A 13,484-nucleotide genomic window follows, 5' to 3' on the forward strand; every position below is an offset into this window, starting at 1 on the left:
TTCGGTAGTACCCGTCCCCCGAGCCGCGGATTTTGACGTCTCTTAAGCCCTCGACGGCTTCGACTGGAAACAGACACAAAACTGAATGGACCGCTTCTTGTCCTTGGGCTGTTTTCTTGTCATTTTCTCCCGCTTGGACCCGCCCCCCTGATATTGAAGGAGGAGCTTTTGACAATCCCTCGTTTCCATCGGCAATGGCTGTTTGGCAGGAACCAGGTCATTTGCTGGTCCCCACTGAAATGTCCGCGTTTCCCAGAGCAATCCCTGGGTCAGCAGTCCAAGAGAAATCCTCTTCTCGAGGGCAGACCGCAAGGCTTTCGAGCCAAGGCGGGCACTGTCACGAGGATGGGTACCTCGACCACAAGGAATTCGCTCAGCAAATGGCGTGCGGCTTCTCGGTTGCCATATCTGGCCTACCCATCTCCAGCACATTGTCGTTGGTAAACCCGGAAGGGCCGGGTAAAGGCTACCTACCTAGCTGCACAAGGGCAAGTGACAAGGCACATCAGGGTCAAGAAAAAAGACGCAGTGGGTCGCAGGAGAATTGGAGCTAGGTTTGCCTCCGTCGGGCATAACTCGCGCATTCCCGACAAGATTACGTCGTGGTAGCTTGCGTATGCGACCCCATCTGGAAAGGATCGAGTCTGTGCTGTGCCTATGTTTGAAAGAATGCCATGGCAACAAGCCTACATGCCTCATGCTGCCTCTAACCTCGGTGCTACCGCGGAGGCGGCAACGGACGCCCATAGCCGAGGCGGCCGAGGACAAGCTTAACAGCCTGTTGTACAGCTTATTTCACTTGCCCGCCCATCACAACACAACAGAATGTCCCTGTCAGTACAGCTCGGTCCTCTCCATGTGGATGAGGCCGTTCGCGGGCTACATGCACACACGAGGAAGAAAAAGGAGAAGCAGAGTCAGCAACGGCCCGAGTCGGTGTGTTGTCAAGTGATGAGAGCAACACCACGTACCGGGACATACTGGCGCAGCTTGACGCCCGCCTCGCGCAGCACCGCCGCCGTGTCGCCGTCCATGCTGTAGCCCTGGCTGTAGACGACCTCGCCGATGCCGACCTGGGCGATCTTGATGCTGCACGTCAGGCAGGGGCACGTGTCGCAGTAGAGCACGCTCCCGTCCCCAATCCTGTCCCGGCCCGCCTCCAGCAGCGCGTTCTCCTCGGCGTGCAGGCACAGGCAGGTGGAGAGGCCGACGCCGGACCCGGCCCCTTCATTGCACCGCGGGCAGCCGCCCTCGCCGCAGTTGCGCAGGCCGCGGGGCGTGCCGTTGTAGCCGGTGCTGACGACGCGGCGGCCGCGCACCAGGACGCAGCCGACCCGGCGCTTCATGCAGTTGCTGCGGTGCGCCGCCAGCGACGCCAGCGACATGAAGTAGGCGTCCCACGACGGCCGCAGCCGGTCCTCGTTGGTCAGGTCCACCTTGCCCAGCGTCGCGTACAGGTGCGCCACGTCGGGCGACGTGTTGAGCATGTGCACCGCCGCCCGCGACATGAGCGCCATGCTGCCCGTCGAGTCGTCGTACATCTGGTCGTCCGACCACCGCACGAACTCGGACAGGTCGGCCGCCGCGTCGGCCGTCGCGTCGGCAAAGTGGTCCCTGTCCGCCCGCCCGCCCCCTTCCTTCTCCAGCCACTGGCTGAGCCGCTTCCACCGCGTCGTGACCGGAGCGTCAACGCTGATGAGCAGAAAAAATGGCCGCCTGGCGAGGAGGTCCAGAACGGCCACCGTCGTAACCACCGTCACCCACCGCTCCCGCCAGCGCTTTGTGACAAAGTCCAGGAGCTCGTCCGCATCGGAGAAGCTGAGCGGCTGGCCCGTCGTCTTTGCTGCCGCTTTTTGATCACCACTGCCGTTGGCGGCAGAGGGTCCGTCTTGCCCTTCTTGGGCGGGCTTCCTTATCTCCAGGCGCTTGAAGCCATGGTGGCTGACTAGATACTGCGCCACCGTGCTTCTCCCAGCACATATGCCTGGGATGAGACGTTTAGTTTTCTGGTGCAAACGCGCCCGTGTCTTGGAAACGAGGGGCATGAAGCATTCTTACTGCCGCAGATGCCGATGAGCATTTCGCCCTGAATTCGGGAACCCCGAAAAATGGCCAGAAAACAACAGAAAAACGCAGCCCACGAGCCCACGAGACACGAGCCGGAGTCGCGAAAGCTGGCTGGTAAAAATGCAAACGCGGTGACCTGAAATCGAACGAGGCGAGCACGCTGGGTTCAATCCTCAGCTGAGGTGGTGCCGCGTTTCTAGGCCCAGCCGTTCCTGGCAGAGTCACGCCCGCCTGGATTTCGTTGGGTCCGAGGTTTTGCCGCCGCTGCCTGGAGGAGGAGGAACGTGTGACAGCCCCAGGAGCAAGACAACCCGGGTGAGGCAAGACTGAGCTGACGAGCGTATGACTCCAAGTCCACGATGACACACCAGATATCAAACGGGCCTGAAAGCCAAATGACCAGATCTGGTGCTTGTTAATCCCCTTCGGACCAGGCGGATATCAACCTCCAGCAGTGCATGTGCGCCGCTATCACTGTCAGCAGCTGCCCTGCGCTGAGCACAGGTGGGGTCCCATCGATCGCCTAACTACAGGGGGGGCCCCACTCCCTAGCTGCTGCCCTGACTGCGCGCGCAGCGACTTACCCCGCAATAATACATCATCATTGCCCTCGAATGTCAGTTCCCAGTCGTAGCTTCCTCACATCACAGTTGTCTGGAGCTGTCTGTTTGTGTCTGCTCGACCTCGACTGACAAGAATCTCAACCTCAACCTCGTTTCGATCCGCATGTGGCTGTTCCAGCTTTACACAGTGATAACCTCAAGTTATTCGCGACTTACAAACAACATCCAAGCCTGTATCGAAGTGCCTGGTCACCACATCATACTTGATTAACGCGCAGTTCTTTTCCAAATCCATCATTTCTCCAGCCCAACTGCCTAGCTGGACGGTAGGCGCTGCTTCCCCGCCTTGTTGGGCGACTGAAGCGAAGCAACCCAACGCTTGATCTACCAAACATGGCGGATAATCAGCTGGCCGACGGCGCCAGCGCCGCGGCGTCCAGCTCCCCGCTCCAGTTTGCGACGTTCAGCTCCCAAATCGAGCTGCCGTTCTATTCCGCCGTCTTCTCGAGGAAGCTGGACCACGACAAGCTCGACGACTCGGCACGTTTTGTTATGGGCCTTTACGAGTCTAGGGGCGAGAAGGACCCTCACGAGAGCACGCGCCTGCAAGTTCACGGAAACGCCTTGACTAGCACTCAGTAAGTACCGCAACTGCGACCTTGGGGAGGCCCGTTGCGCCGGCGGGCCGGATCTCAAATGGTGCAAACAAAGCTTAGTTCTGACGTTGTATCTGTCAAGCGTTCCGGCGGGATCGAGCCGTGCCGAGGGAATCATCCGGAATTTCAACACCATCGAGGACTTCAAACAAGCCGACAAGACAGCCATTCTGCGTACAGCCGCGCGCCAGGTCAGTAGGCAGTCCTTCTCACCAATCCTGCGTAAAGAGGCTGTCTAACCAAAGAAACAGATCTGGGACGCTATCAAGGACGGTACAATCTACGAGGTCCCCTCGCTGCTCGCCTCGTTCACTATTCTGTCCTTTGCCGATCTAAAAAAGTACCGGTTCACCTACTGGTTCGCCTTCCCCGCCCTCCACTCAGAGCCTCTGTGGCGGCGCGTTGGGCCTGTCGAGCGGTTTGCTCCCAAGGAGAGCACGGCGCTGGTTGAGCGTGTTGGCACGTGGCGTTATTCGAACGACGATCGCCAATATGGCTTCTTCCTCGCCAAGAAGGTGCGTCACAGCATCCCGGAAGCCGACCATCGGAGATCCTTCTCGCCCATCGACGACCCGGACGAAGTGGATCTGGGCTTTGAGTGGGAGATCGGCACACTGCGCGACTTCGAAAATGGCTTTTTCAATGGCGTCGACGAGGCGGATGCTTATGTCGCCTTCGTGGACTCATCCAGCTACGGGGAAAACCCATCGTGGCCTTTGCGCAACCTGCTGGTTCTCATCAGGCAGCGCTACAACCTGAAGAAGGTGCGCATTCTGTGTTACCGCGACACGCAGGCACGCCGCCACGAGGCTCGGAGCGTTGTCATGACACTGGCCATGGATGATGTGGCCGAGATGGAGCTGGCAGAGATGCCCAAGGCCACAGGCTGGGAACGGCATTCTAACGGCAAACTCCAGGCGCGCGTAGCCAACCTGTCCGAGTATATGGACCCGGGCCGCCTTGCCGACCAGGCCGTGGACCTCAACCTCAAGCTTATGAAGTGGCGCATCTCGCCGGACCTGGATCTGGACGTCATGAAGGGGCTGTCTTGCCTGCTGCTGGGCGCAGGCACACTGGGCAGCTATGTTTCTCGCAACCTGATGGGCTGGGGCGTGCGCAAGATAACCTTTGTCGACTACGGCAACGTTTCCTTCTCCAACCCGGTTCGGCAGCCCCTGTTCGAGTTCGACGACTGCCTCCAAGGAGGGGCAGCCAAAGCACCGCGCGCGGCAGAGGCCCTGAGGAAGGTCTACCCGGGCGTCGAGGCCGAGGGCCACGTGCTCTCAGTCCCAATGTTGGGACACCCCATCACGAATGAGGAGAAGGCGAAGGCGGACTTTGAAAAGCTAGAGGAGTTGGTGCGGGCGCACGACGTGATTTTCCTCTTGATGGACACACGCGAGTCTCGATGGCTCCCGACGGTCATGGGCAAGGCCTCGGGCAAGATCGTCATGAATGCGGCTCTCGGGTTTGACACATATGTGGTCATGCGCCACGGAGCTGCGCCCAAGGATGGGTCAGACAAGACGCTTGGGTGCTATTTTTGCAACGATGTCGTCGCCCCGGCCGATGTAAGTCAAGGCCCCGCTAGTGCCCTTTAAGTCGCCGTGTTGAGAAGATGCTAAATTCTCCGTTATTGCAGTCTGTCAAGGACCAGACTCTGGACCAGCAATGCACGGTGACCCGGCCCGGCGTGGCAGCAATCGCATCGGCCCTGCTGGTGGAGCTGCTCGTGAGCGTTCTGCAGCACCCGCAGAAGCAGCACGCGGCTGCGCCAGATCCTAAGGCGAATCCAGACGACTACGAACGCGACCCGCCCAACCATGCGCTGGGGATCGTGCCTCATCAGGTGCGGGGATTCTTGTCGACGTTCCAGAACAAGGTGGTTCGTGGCGAGTCGTACCCGTGCTGCAGCGCCTGCAGCAACCCGGTAGTGTGGGCGTACAAGGCGGACGGGTGGTCTTTTGTGCGGCGGGCGCTCTCGGAGCGCGGGTACGTGGCTGAACTCTCGGGGCTAGCCGATGTGCAGCGCCGGGCCGAGGCGCTGGCAGGCGAGGTTGACTGGGAAGAGGATGAGAGCGGCGGGGTCGAGGACGATGGCGAGGCTATCATGCTCTAGGAGAGGATAAACTGGCACTCCTGGTAGATCTGCCACCACATAAGCGGGCTTTTGCGGACCAGGAGCAAGCGGAAGGCGCCTGTACGAGGATGCTTTTTCTGTTGTATGCTTCGCGAGCTTCTTTTTCTCTCTTTGCATTATTACTCGGTCTCGCATGCCCTTTTAGCATGATACGAGCCAGCGGACCAGCGGTTCCTTAGTGGGAGGAATCTGGTGAGGTGCGGCGTCTCGGGAAAGGGATATAGATATGGCGGAGGTGTGGCATGGGAGCAAACGGACTTTCTCTTGGTGGGCTCTGACTTGGCTTAGAAGAAACGGAAATCAATGCTTTCACGAAAGAATGATGGCCTTTGGCCAGCTAGCGGAGCATGGATTAGGTGACTTGTCCAAAGGAGGTGACATATCAATAGGAAACGAAGGCCCGGGATTCGATCGATCAGCTCGCCCAGCTACACGTCACCAGACGTCAGGAATTCCCCCACACTAAGACGCAGGTTGCGGGGGGTGCTGCAGTGGCGGGCTAACATGGATGCGGGTGGACAGCAACCTCCCCCGCGCGTCGGGGAGGGTGGGCTGTGGAATCACGAATGTGTGGTGGAATATTTGAGTTGGCAAGCACACCAGTTTCCGAAGGATTCCTGGGTATTTTTATGTGCTGTTATGAATTAGTGGGATTTTTACATTTGGCTTTTTCCTTCTCTTTTTCATCTTTGTATTTCTGCATCCCCGCCCGCGCTTTCGTGATTCCGAGGCCTGAGCTCGTCATTCCGTCACGCGCGGGGGAATTTTTGGGGGTGGACAGGAAAAGACTCGCACGAGACCAACACCTCCCAAGACGAACCTTCCTAGGAATCGCCGACGCGCAAGTGTTTACGCCCAGGGCTGGAAAAAAAAGGGGGGCCGACAGGGTTCTGTTCCTAGTGTCGAGTACTAGTCGAGTACCCCACGTCCTTTCTGTCTGCGGCTCTTTGTTGGTTTTTCTTCCATTGTTCGTTTCGATCCATCCCGACATCGAGTTTTATCCACCCTCCATCCCAAAAAATCTCCATCTAAGGTCCCCCCAGAACGAACCAAATACCCGGGGTCGGCGCCCGCTTCCGTCATTGCCGCTGTGGAGTGCTCGGACCGAACCAGGTTTTTTTTCCTTCTCTCTTCCTTTGGCCAAGAAAATAACTCCTCTGTTTCAGCCACGACTGGCATAACGAACATTGAGGCGAAAGGGGGACGTGCGCTTGCTTGTCTTTTGACACGTCTCGACAGATTGGGGGATTTGGCATGGAAAAAAGAAGTGACATCAAGCACACGTCCAAGTCGAATAAGCGATAGTTCGGCCTTGAGCTGCGCGAGACGCCGAACTGCTGCTTTCCGCTTCGAAACGAAGCCCCCCTGGAAGCCCATCTCCCACACTTCTCATCTTCAGTGCCATTCATCTCATATTCATGTCCCCCGCGCCCTGCAGGTGACAGTGGTGAAGGGGCCTGCCAATCAGCGGCCGGCCAATTGCCATTTTCCATCTCATTCCCTTGTCTACTACCCTCCCACTTTCCCCACACACCATCAGAGCATGAGGTTGCTCACATCCTGGCGACGGCTCCTCGGCCGCGTCGAGACGGCGGCCGACTACGCGGGCGTGCTGATCCCGCTCGAGGACGCGCACCTGCACAGCCACTCGGCCCGGTCCGGCCGGACCGAGTACGAGGAGGCGCCGGGGTCCGACGACGACGACGTCGGTGCCGGACGCCGCGGTGATGGTGACGACGACTCCCCCGCCGCCACTAAGCAGGACGAGCACGAGGGCAGCGGGATGCTGCAGATGCGCGCCGCCGAGTACAGCATCGAGGGCCTGCGGAGGGAGGTCAGGCGCGGTGAGAAGGGCACGCAGTGGTCCGCGTACGAGAGTGAGTGCCGCCGCGGCCCCCTTGCGGTTCACTGCAGCAAGAGAAAAGGAATGCTGACGGCAACAAATCCTGCCTTTACTCGCTTCGTCCGTAGTGAAATCAAAACTCATAAACAAGGCCATCCAGGACATTGGCATGGGCAAGTACAACTGGCAGTTATTCTTTTTGTGTGGGTTTGGATGGTTTGCCGATAAGTGAGTATATCTTGCCTTCCATAACTGATTTATCATGACCCTGTCTTCTCCGGCCTCTGCTAACATGCTCAACTCACAGTCTATGGATGCAAGTGAGTATTCGACAACAACCTACACCTTAGCTCTGCTATACACAAAGCACTAACCAAACCAATAGGGAGTATCACTCACCCTGCCCTCACTGTCGGCCGAGTTCGGCATCGCGGAAAAGACGGTACGCTACACGACCAGCTCCGTCTTCCTCGGCCTCTGCTTCGGCAGCTTCTTCTGGGGCATCGGGTCCGACGTGATGGGCCGGCGCGTGGCCTTCAACTGCACGCTCCTCATCACGGGCGTCTTCGGCGTCGCCGTCTCGTACGCGCCCAGCTGGGGCGCCGTCTGCCTGCTCTACGCCGGCCTCGGCTTCGGCGTGGGCGGCAACCTGCCCGTCGACGGCGCCCTCTTCCTCGAGTTCCTGCCCGACGCCTCGAGCTCGCTCCTGACGCTGCTGTCGGTCTGGTGGCCCGTCGGCCAGCTGTGCTCGTCCCTGTTCGCCTGGCTCTTCATGGCCAACTGGCCCGCCGACCGCGGCTGGCGCCTCTTCGTCCTGGCCATCGGCGTCGTGACGTTGGCCATGTTCGCGCTGCGCTTCTGGGTCTTCCGCCTGTTCGAGTCGCCAAAGTACCTGCTCTCGCGCGGCAGGCAGGCCGAGGCCGTGGCCGTCGTGCACGGCATCGCGTACCGCAACGGCGTCAAGACCTGGCTGACTGACGAGATTCTCGACGAGGTCGTGGGCGATGGCGATGGCGATGACGACGACGACGGCGGCGGCCGGGCCGCGCGCGCGTCGCGGCACGCGGCAGTGGACGGGGACGGCGGCGACGAGGCGCTGCTGGCTTCCTCGCCATCTTGGCCACCGTCCCGTCGCGGCGGCGGCGGCAGCGGTGGTGGTGGTGGCGGTACTAGCCCGAGCGTGCTGAGCGTGGTCCGGACCAAGCTCGCCGCCTTCTCGGGCGAGCGCATCCGGCCGCTCTTCAGTAATAGGCGGCTCGGGCGGGCTACGGTCGTTATGTGGTTCGTCTGGGCCACCATCGGCATGGGCTACCCGCTCTTCAACGCCTTCCTGCCGCAGTACCTACTCTCGCACGGCAGCGGCGAGGAGTCGTTGTCGTCGTCCGCCGCCGCTCCCGGCCTGGCCGCACGCGCCGACGCCGCCCCGCCGCCGCCGCCGCCCATCTCGGCCGAGATGTACCGCAACTACGCCATCACCAGCATCGTCGGCGTGCCGGGCAGCCTCCTGGCCGCCTACACGGTCGACCACCGCTCCCCCTTGCTCGGCCGCCGCGGCACCCTGGCCGGCTCGACCCTCGTCTCGGCCGTCTTCCTCTTCGGGTTCGCCGCCTGGGGCGGCGGGTCCCCCGGTCTGCGCCTGGCCTTTTCGTGCGTCGAGGCCTTCAGCCAGAACATCATGTACGGCGTCCTCTACGCCTTCACCCCCGAGATCTTCCCCGCCCCGGTCCGGGGGGCCGGCACGGGCGTGGCCAGCTTCCTGAACCGCGTCATGGGCCTCATCGCGCCCGTGCTGGCCGCAAACATACCCGGCGACGGGTCCACGGCGCCCATCTACCTGTCGGGCGCGCTGATCCTCGCCGCGTTTGCGGGCATGTGTTTCATCCCGATCGAGACGCGGGGGCGGCAGCGGCTGTAGTGTTTTGGCTGCCTTTGGTCTTGACCTGTCGCGATTTTTTTCGCGTCCTGTCATTATTTATTTGCATCACTTGGATTGTGTGCGTCCATGTTAGTCAGCAACCGGGGCGACTCCAAAAAATCATTTGTCGTCCCGGAATAGCATTAATGGGTTATCAAGATGTAAAAATAGCATTGCTCTGGTGTACTCGCAAGAGATCTATGCAGAATCTCAAACTCTAACCACCACCATGTTGTAAATTTATCAAATCGTGACGAGCCCCGACGCTTCTAGGGTATCAAAGAGCAGTAGTTCTAATCCCAATGTATCACATGGTACACATCCCTCCCCTACCTGTTCCCCTTCGCCCTGAACGGCGCCTCGGCCCTCTTCCTCCGGAGCACCTTGCCCAGGGCGTCGCGCACCATGACGTCCGAGACGATGGTGTTCTGGACCAGCCACTCCTTCACCTTGGCCGCGATGGCGTCCACGGCCTCCTTGTCACTCGCGAAGGGGGCTAGCTCCATGTTGAACAGCGACCCGGCGTCCTGGTCCAGCCCGGCGCCCGTCTTCTCGAGCCGGTCGAGGGCTTGCTCGAGCTGGGCGCGCTGCTTGGCGGCGTCGGCCTCGTCGTCGTCGGCTACCACAAGGCGGCCGCTGCTCGTGTCGGCGCCCAGCATCGGCCCGATCTGCGACATGGCCACGTACACCGTCAGGCTCAGCTTGCGAGCCAGCTGCACGGCCTGGAAGGGGAGGTAGGCGAACGGCGCTGATGCCGCCGCCGCCGCCGCCGCTCTCCTCCCACCTGCTGCCCCCGCAGCGGTGGCGGTGGCGGCGGCACTGCCACCAAAGCCTTCGAACCAGGCCATGAGCGGGTTGACGACGCGGTCGAAGAGGACGGGGTGGTGCGGGCGCGTGACGACGTGCACCTCGAAGACGACGACGGCGAAAAAGGTGATCCAGCGCCAGGCGTGGCCGTAGTTGAGGTAGCCAAGGTAGCCCAGCAGGTACATGAAGAAGGCGGCGGCGCCGTAGTATGGCAGCAGCGCCGACAGGCCGTGCGAGACGTAGTCGCGCATGGTGACGCAGCGGCTCCAGGCCACGACCTCGGGGCCGAAGCGGTCGTAGGCGAAGCGACGGGCCGGGTCCGTCAGGGTCTCGGAGGCGACCTTGAGGCGCATGAAGAAGATGTTTGCGTCATCTTGCGGGGAGGAGGCCCCGCTGCCGACCTTGTCCGGGTGGTAGAGGGCGGCCAGACGGCGGAAGCGGGACTTGACCTCGCGCTCGGTGGCGGCCGGGGTCAGGCCCAGGTCCGAGTAGAAGGAGCCGGCCTGGCGGATCTCGAGGTGGGCGTCGTAGATGGTGTAGAGCAGGTAGGCCGACACGACGAGGATGTGGATGCGGCGGCGGTGCTCGGCGTAGCGCCGCGTGCCCGGCTGGGGCTTGGGGTCGCCGGCGCGGATGACGACGCCGTAGTAGATGGCCTGCACCCAATTGGTGACCAGCTGGTTCAGGAGGGTGGGCTTGCTGTTAGTGATGCGGTTCGAGGCCTGCCTGGCTCCGTGGCCGTTGGGTTGGAAGAGAGGGACTCACGTCAGGGAGAAACGTCCACCCTATTAGCGATATGAAGCCAGACATTATGGGCGATGCAAGGGCATAGCAAAGGAGCGTGATGGGGTTGGGTTCGGACGATGGTGCTGGGCTGGCTGTGATTGGCTTTGCGCTGCAAACTGTCCCTTTGTTCGCGACAATTGAGTAGCGCCGCGCTGATAAGGAGGCTGCGATAAAGAAATGTGGAGATGTTCTGTCATTGGCGGGGCTTCAGGGACAGGGGGATGGAGACTCGGCGGAGTGACTCCCGCAGGGCGCATTTTCCATTCCAATGCAAACAATTGGAAGGCTCGAGCTGCATTGACGTCGGCATGGCTTGGCCCACCACCCCCAACACAGGATGCGACACAAACTCTGACCCGTCCAGACGTTGCTACATGCCCGCCCTCCATGTGCTCCCACTAGAATTGGGCATGTAGTAGTGTGGGGGAACCGCGAGCCATTTGTCGGGGTGCCGTGGTGGCTGCCCCTCCGGAATATCATGACAGCGGCTCGCGTTGAGTGTCTTTTGTCTCGGCCCCCCATGTGGGAGGGATGCCATCCCCCGTTGGCGATCAGCTCAGATCATTAACTCGTCGGCACCAGCTACCGGCATCCGCACCCAAAGGCCGCGCACGTATTTCATTCGGGCTACGTCTTGGCTGCACAGTTGCAGGCGCCAAAGTACCGATGTCAACTACCAGGCCCCCTGCTGCCCTTCCCGAGCCTCGATGCCGCGTCCCCGCCCGCTGCCCTAATGGAGGCTCCCTCCGTGCTTGTCGGCCCCGTCCGGCAGGAACGTGAGGCAGGGAGCCTTCGGGCGTCCAATGGCTGCTCCCCTGCTGGGCTCGCACGCCGTCGCTGCCGTAGGGAGGCCCTGTTGGCCCATCTCCCGATTTAACCGCCTGCCCTGAAATGGGGGCCCCTCGTCCCATGTGGGCGCCTTCCTGTCTATCCCAAGGAGGCTAAGATGGTCGCCACGCCGCCCGCCAGGAGACCGCGTAACACGCACCTTGGGGAGAGGGGCCCTTTTTTTTCGTGCCTGACCGCCGCCATACTCTAAGTGTATGGAGCATGTTAATATCGACGCAAACTCCCGTCTTCTCTCCCGCATCTCGCAATGGGTGCGATTGGGCTCTGTTGGCCCCGGAGAAACCAAGTCCGTCCTCTCGTCCCTGGCGCCGCCCGGATTGAACCGTCCGGCGCTTGGCTTGGCCCCGCGCACGTCGCGGTCGGCAGCACCATGGCGGAGATTATATAAAAGACAGGGCTTCGCTCCGGAGTGCCAGGACATGTTTCCCATGCTTCACGGATAGGAACGCGCATTAGGCTCTTCTCACCCACCCTTGGGCAAACATCTCTTGATTCACCATGCTTCTGTCAAGCCTCTTCGGCCTCGTGGCTACGGCCGGCATGGCTGCGGCCGCCCAGCTTCAGCAGATCCAGAACTGGGGTTCCAACCCTAGCCGGATTCAGATGTTCCTCTACGTCCCCGACCGCGTTGCCACGAACCCTGCCATCATAGTCGGTGTAAGTGCTTCTCAGCCAGACCCCCAGCCGACCTGTCTGGAGGAACCCCCAGCTCTAACGCAGGCGTGACAAAACAGCTCCACCCTTGCGGCGGCAACGCGCGCCAGTGGTTCTCGGGCACGCAGCTGCCCCGGTACGCGGACCAGAACGGCTTCATCCTGATCTTCCCCGGCACGCCGAACCAGAGCAACTGCTGGGACGTGCAAAACGCGGCCACCCTGACGCACAACGCGGGCGGCGACGCGCTGGGCATCGTGGCCATGGTCAACTACACCATCACGACGTACAAGGCGGACCGGTCGCGCGTCTACGTCATGGGCTCGTCGTCGGGCGGCATGATGACCAACGTGCTCGCGGGCTCGTACCCGGATGTGTTCGAGGCCGGCAGCGCCTACAGCGGCACGGCCCATGCGTGCTTCTTCGGCGCCGCGGGCGCCACGCCCTTTGCTCCCAACCAGACTTGCGCCCAGGGGCTCACGCACACCCCTCAGCAGTGGGGGAACTTTGTGCGTAACTCGTACCCGGGCTACACAGGCCGCCGCCCGCGCATGCAGATCTGGCACGGCAACGCGGACGCCCTGGTGCGCCCCCAGTGCGCCCACGAGGCCCTCAAGCAGTGGTCCGACGTCCTGGGCCTGTCCATCACCCGCAACACGACGGGGACGCCCTCGGCCGCTTACACCCAGGTTACGTACGGCGACGGCACCAAGCTGGTCGGCTACTTTGGCCAGGGCGTCGGCCACACGGCACCTGTCAACGAGCAGCTGATGCTGAGGTTCTTTGGCCTCATCCAGTAAGGTGGCTGGGTATTGACTGGTTCACATTGCTGGGATTATCGCGAAAGTATAAAAGGTATATACTTGCCCTCTCTGTGGCGACGGCCAGGTTTAGCTGGAGGTCGCGGCCATGCACATAGCCTTACCCGTATAGTGTGCCTTCTTGTCACTCGTTGAGCTGGATTCGGGTTACTTTGGTGTGTTTCTGTTGTGTCTCGCAAGAAGATCAATTTGACGAACCTGGATTGGAGCCTGGATGTGGTCACGTTGCCCAGTTGCTTCCCGCAATTCCGCCCTGTGACACCCCAGCATTTCCCCGCATGTTGGTGCCTGCCTGGACGCCTGGACCCGACTGGACAGGGCTCTGGCACTGACGCACAGGTGTCCACCAGTGCTGAGCGCCAAGCTGTGAACCCCGGCCGTCC

The 13,484-nt window shown here is 61.2% G+C and overlaps 5 protein-coding genes across 5 annotated transcripts; 3 read left to right on the forward strand and 2 right to left on the reverse strand.

Annotated features, from left to right (window-relative positions):
- Positions 1–476: 476 nt before the first annotated feature.
- On the reverse strand, positions 477–2,523 carry GGTG_07067 (deoxycytidylate deaminase). The gene is made up of 3 exons (XM_009224891.1): positions 2,059–2,523; positions 972–1,984; positions 477–879 (listed from the first exon to the last, which is right to left on the reverse strand). Exons 1-3 carry the CDS (start codon positions 2,078–2,080, stop codon positions 835–837), a joined length of 1,080 nt encoding a protein of 359 aa, XP_009223155.1. The 5' UTR covers positions 2,081–2,523; the 3' UTR covers positions 477–834.
- GGTG_07068 (ubiquitin-like modifier-activating enzyme ATG7) lies at positions 1,882–5,850 on the forward strand. Its single transcript, XM_009224892.1, has 4 exons — positions 1,882–3,268; positions 3,369–3,477; positions 3,538–4,857; positions 4,929–5,850. Exons 1-4 carry the CDS (start codon positions 3,024–3,026, stop codon positions 5,403–5,405), a joined length of 2,151 nt encoding a protein of 716 aa, XP_009223156.1. The 5' UTR covers positions 1,882–3,023; the 3' UTR covers positions 5,406–5,850.
- A 500-nt stretch (positions 5,851–6,350) lies between these two features.
- On the forward strand, positions 6,351–9,471 carry GGTG_07069 (hypothetical protein). Its single transcript, XM_009224893.1, has 4 exons — positions 6,351–7,303; positions 7,398–7,497; positions 7,577–7,589; positions 7,655–9,471. The coding sequence occupies exons 1-4, from the start codon at positions 6,970–6,972 to the stop codon at positions 9,182–9,184; spliced, it is 1,977 nt and encodes a 658-aa protein (XP_009223157.1). The 5' UTR covers positions 6,351–6,969; the 3' UTR covers positions 9,185–9,471.
- On the reverse strand, positions 9,314–10,928 carry GGTG_07070 (hypothetical protein). Its single transcript, XM_009224894.1, has 2 exons — positions 10,757–10,928; positions 9,314–10,668 (listed from the first exon to the last, which is right to left on the reverse strand). Exons 1-2 carry the CDS (start codon positions 10,799–10,801, stop codon positions 9,514–9,516), a joined length of 1,200 nt encoding a protein of 399 aa, XP_009223158.1. The 5' UTR covers positions 10,802–10,928; the 3' UTR covers positions 9,314–9,513.
- Positions 10,929–11,025: 97 nt separating this feature from the next.
- GGTG_07071 (feruloyl esterase B) lies at positions 11,026–13,412 on the forward strand. Its single transcript, XM_009224895.1, has 2 exons — positions 11,026–12,283; positions 12,361–13,412. Exons 1-2 carry the CDS (start codon positions 12,125–12,127, stop codon positions 13,078–13,080), a joined length of 879 nt encoding a protein of 292 aa, XP_009223159.1. The 5' UTR covers positions 11,026–12,124; the 3' UTR covers positions 13,081–13,412.
- The last annotated feature ends 72 nt before the right edge of the window (positions 13,413–13,484 follow it).

The sequence above is a fragment of the Gaeumannomyces tritici genome, assembly GCF_000145635.1.
Source record: "Gaeumannomyces tritici R3-111a-1 unplaced genomic scaffold supercont2.3, whole genome shotgun sequence".
Classification (NCBI taxonomy): domain Eukaryota; kingdom Fungi; phylum Ascomycota; class Sordariomycetes; order Magnaporthales; family Magnaporthaceae; genus Gaeumannomyces; species Gaeumannomyces tritici.

What these genes read in the sequence shown, in the direction of transcription:
- GGTG_07071 (XM_009224895.1), top strand. Translation starts at nt 12,125, where the DNA reads ATGCTTCTGTCAAGCCTCTTCGGCCTCGTGGCTACGGCCGGCATGGCT. An exon ending in ACCCTGCCATCATAGTCGGT is followed by an intron (nt 12,284 to 12,360) that starts GTAAGTGCTTCT and finishes GTGACAAAACAG; the next exon opens with CTCCACCCTTGCGGCGGCAA.
- GGTG_07068 (XM_009224892.1), top strand. Translation starts at nt 3,024, where the DNA reads ATGGCGGATAATCAGCTGGCCGACGGCGCCAGCGCCGCGGCGTCCAGC. An exon ending in AACGCCTTGACTAGCACTCA is followed by an intron (nt 3,269 to 3,368) that starts GTAAGTACCGCA and finishes GTATCTGTCAAG; the next exon opens with CGTTCCGGCGGGATCGAGCC. An exon ending in TGCGTACAGCCGCGCGCCAG is followed by an intron (nt 3,478 to 3,537) that starts GTCAGTAGGCAG and finishes CCAAAGAAACAG; the next exon opens with ATCTGGGACGCTATCAAGGA.
- GGTG_07070 (XM_009224894.1), bottom strand. Translation starts at nt 10,801, where the DNA reads ATGTCTGGCTTCATATCGCTAATAGGGTGGACGTTTCTCCCTGAC. An exon ending in GGTGGACGTTTCTCCCTGAC is followed by an intron (nt 10,669 to 10,756) that starts GTGAGTCCCTCT and finishes CTCCTGAACCAG; the next exon opens with CTGGTCACCAATTGGGTGCA.
- GGTG_07069 (XM_009224893.1), top strand. Translation starts at nt 6,970, where the DNA reads ATGAGGTTGCTCACATCCTGGCGACGGCTCCTCGGCCGCGTCGAGACG. An exon ending in GCAGTGGTCCGCGTACGAGA is followed by an intron (nt 7,304 to 7,397) that starts GTGAGTGCCGCC and finishes CTTCGTCCGTAG; the next exon opens with TGAAATCAAAACTCATAAAC.
- GGTG_07067 (XM_009224891.1), bottom strand. Translation starts at nt 2,080, where the DNA reads ATGCTCATCGGCATCTGCGGCA. An exon ending in GCTCATCGGCATCTGCGGCA is followed by an intron (nt 1,985 to 2,058) that starts GTAAGAATGCTT and finishes GTCTCATCCCAG; the next exon opens with GCATATGTGCTGGGAGAAGC. An exon ending in AGCTGCGCCAGTATGTCCCG is followed by an intron (nt 880 to 971) that starts GTACGTGGTGTT and finishes GTGTGCATGTAG; the next exon opens with CCCGCGAACGGCCTCATCCA.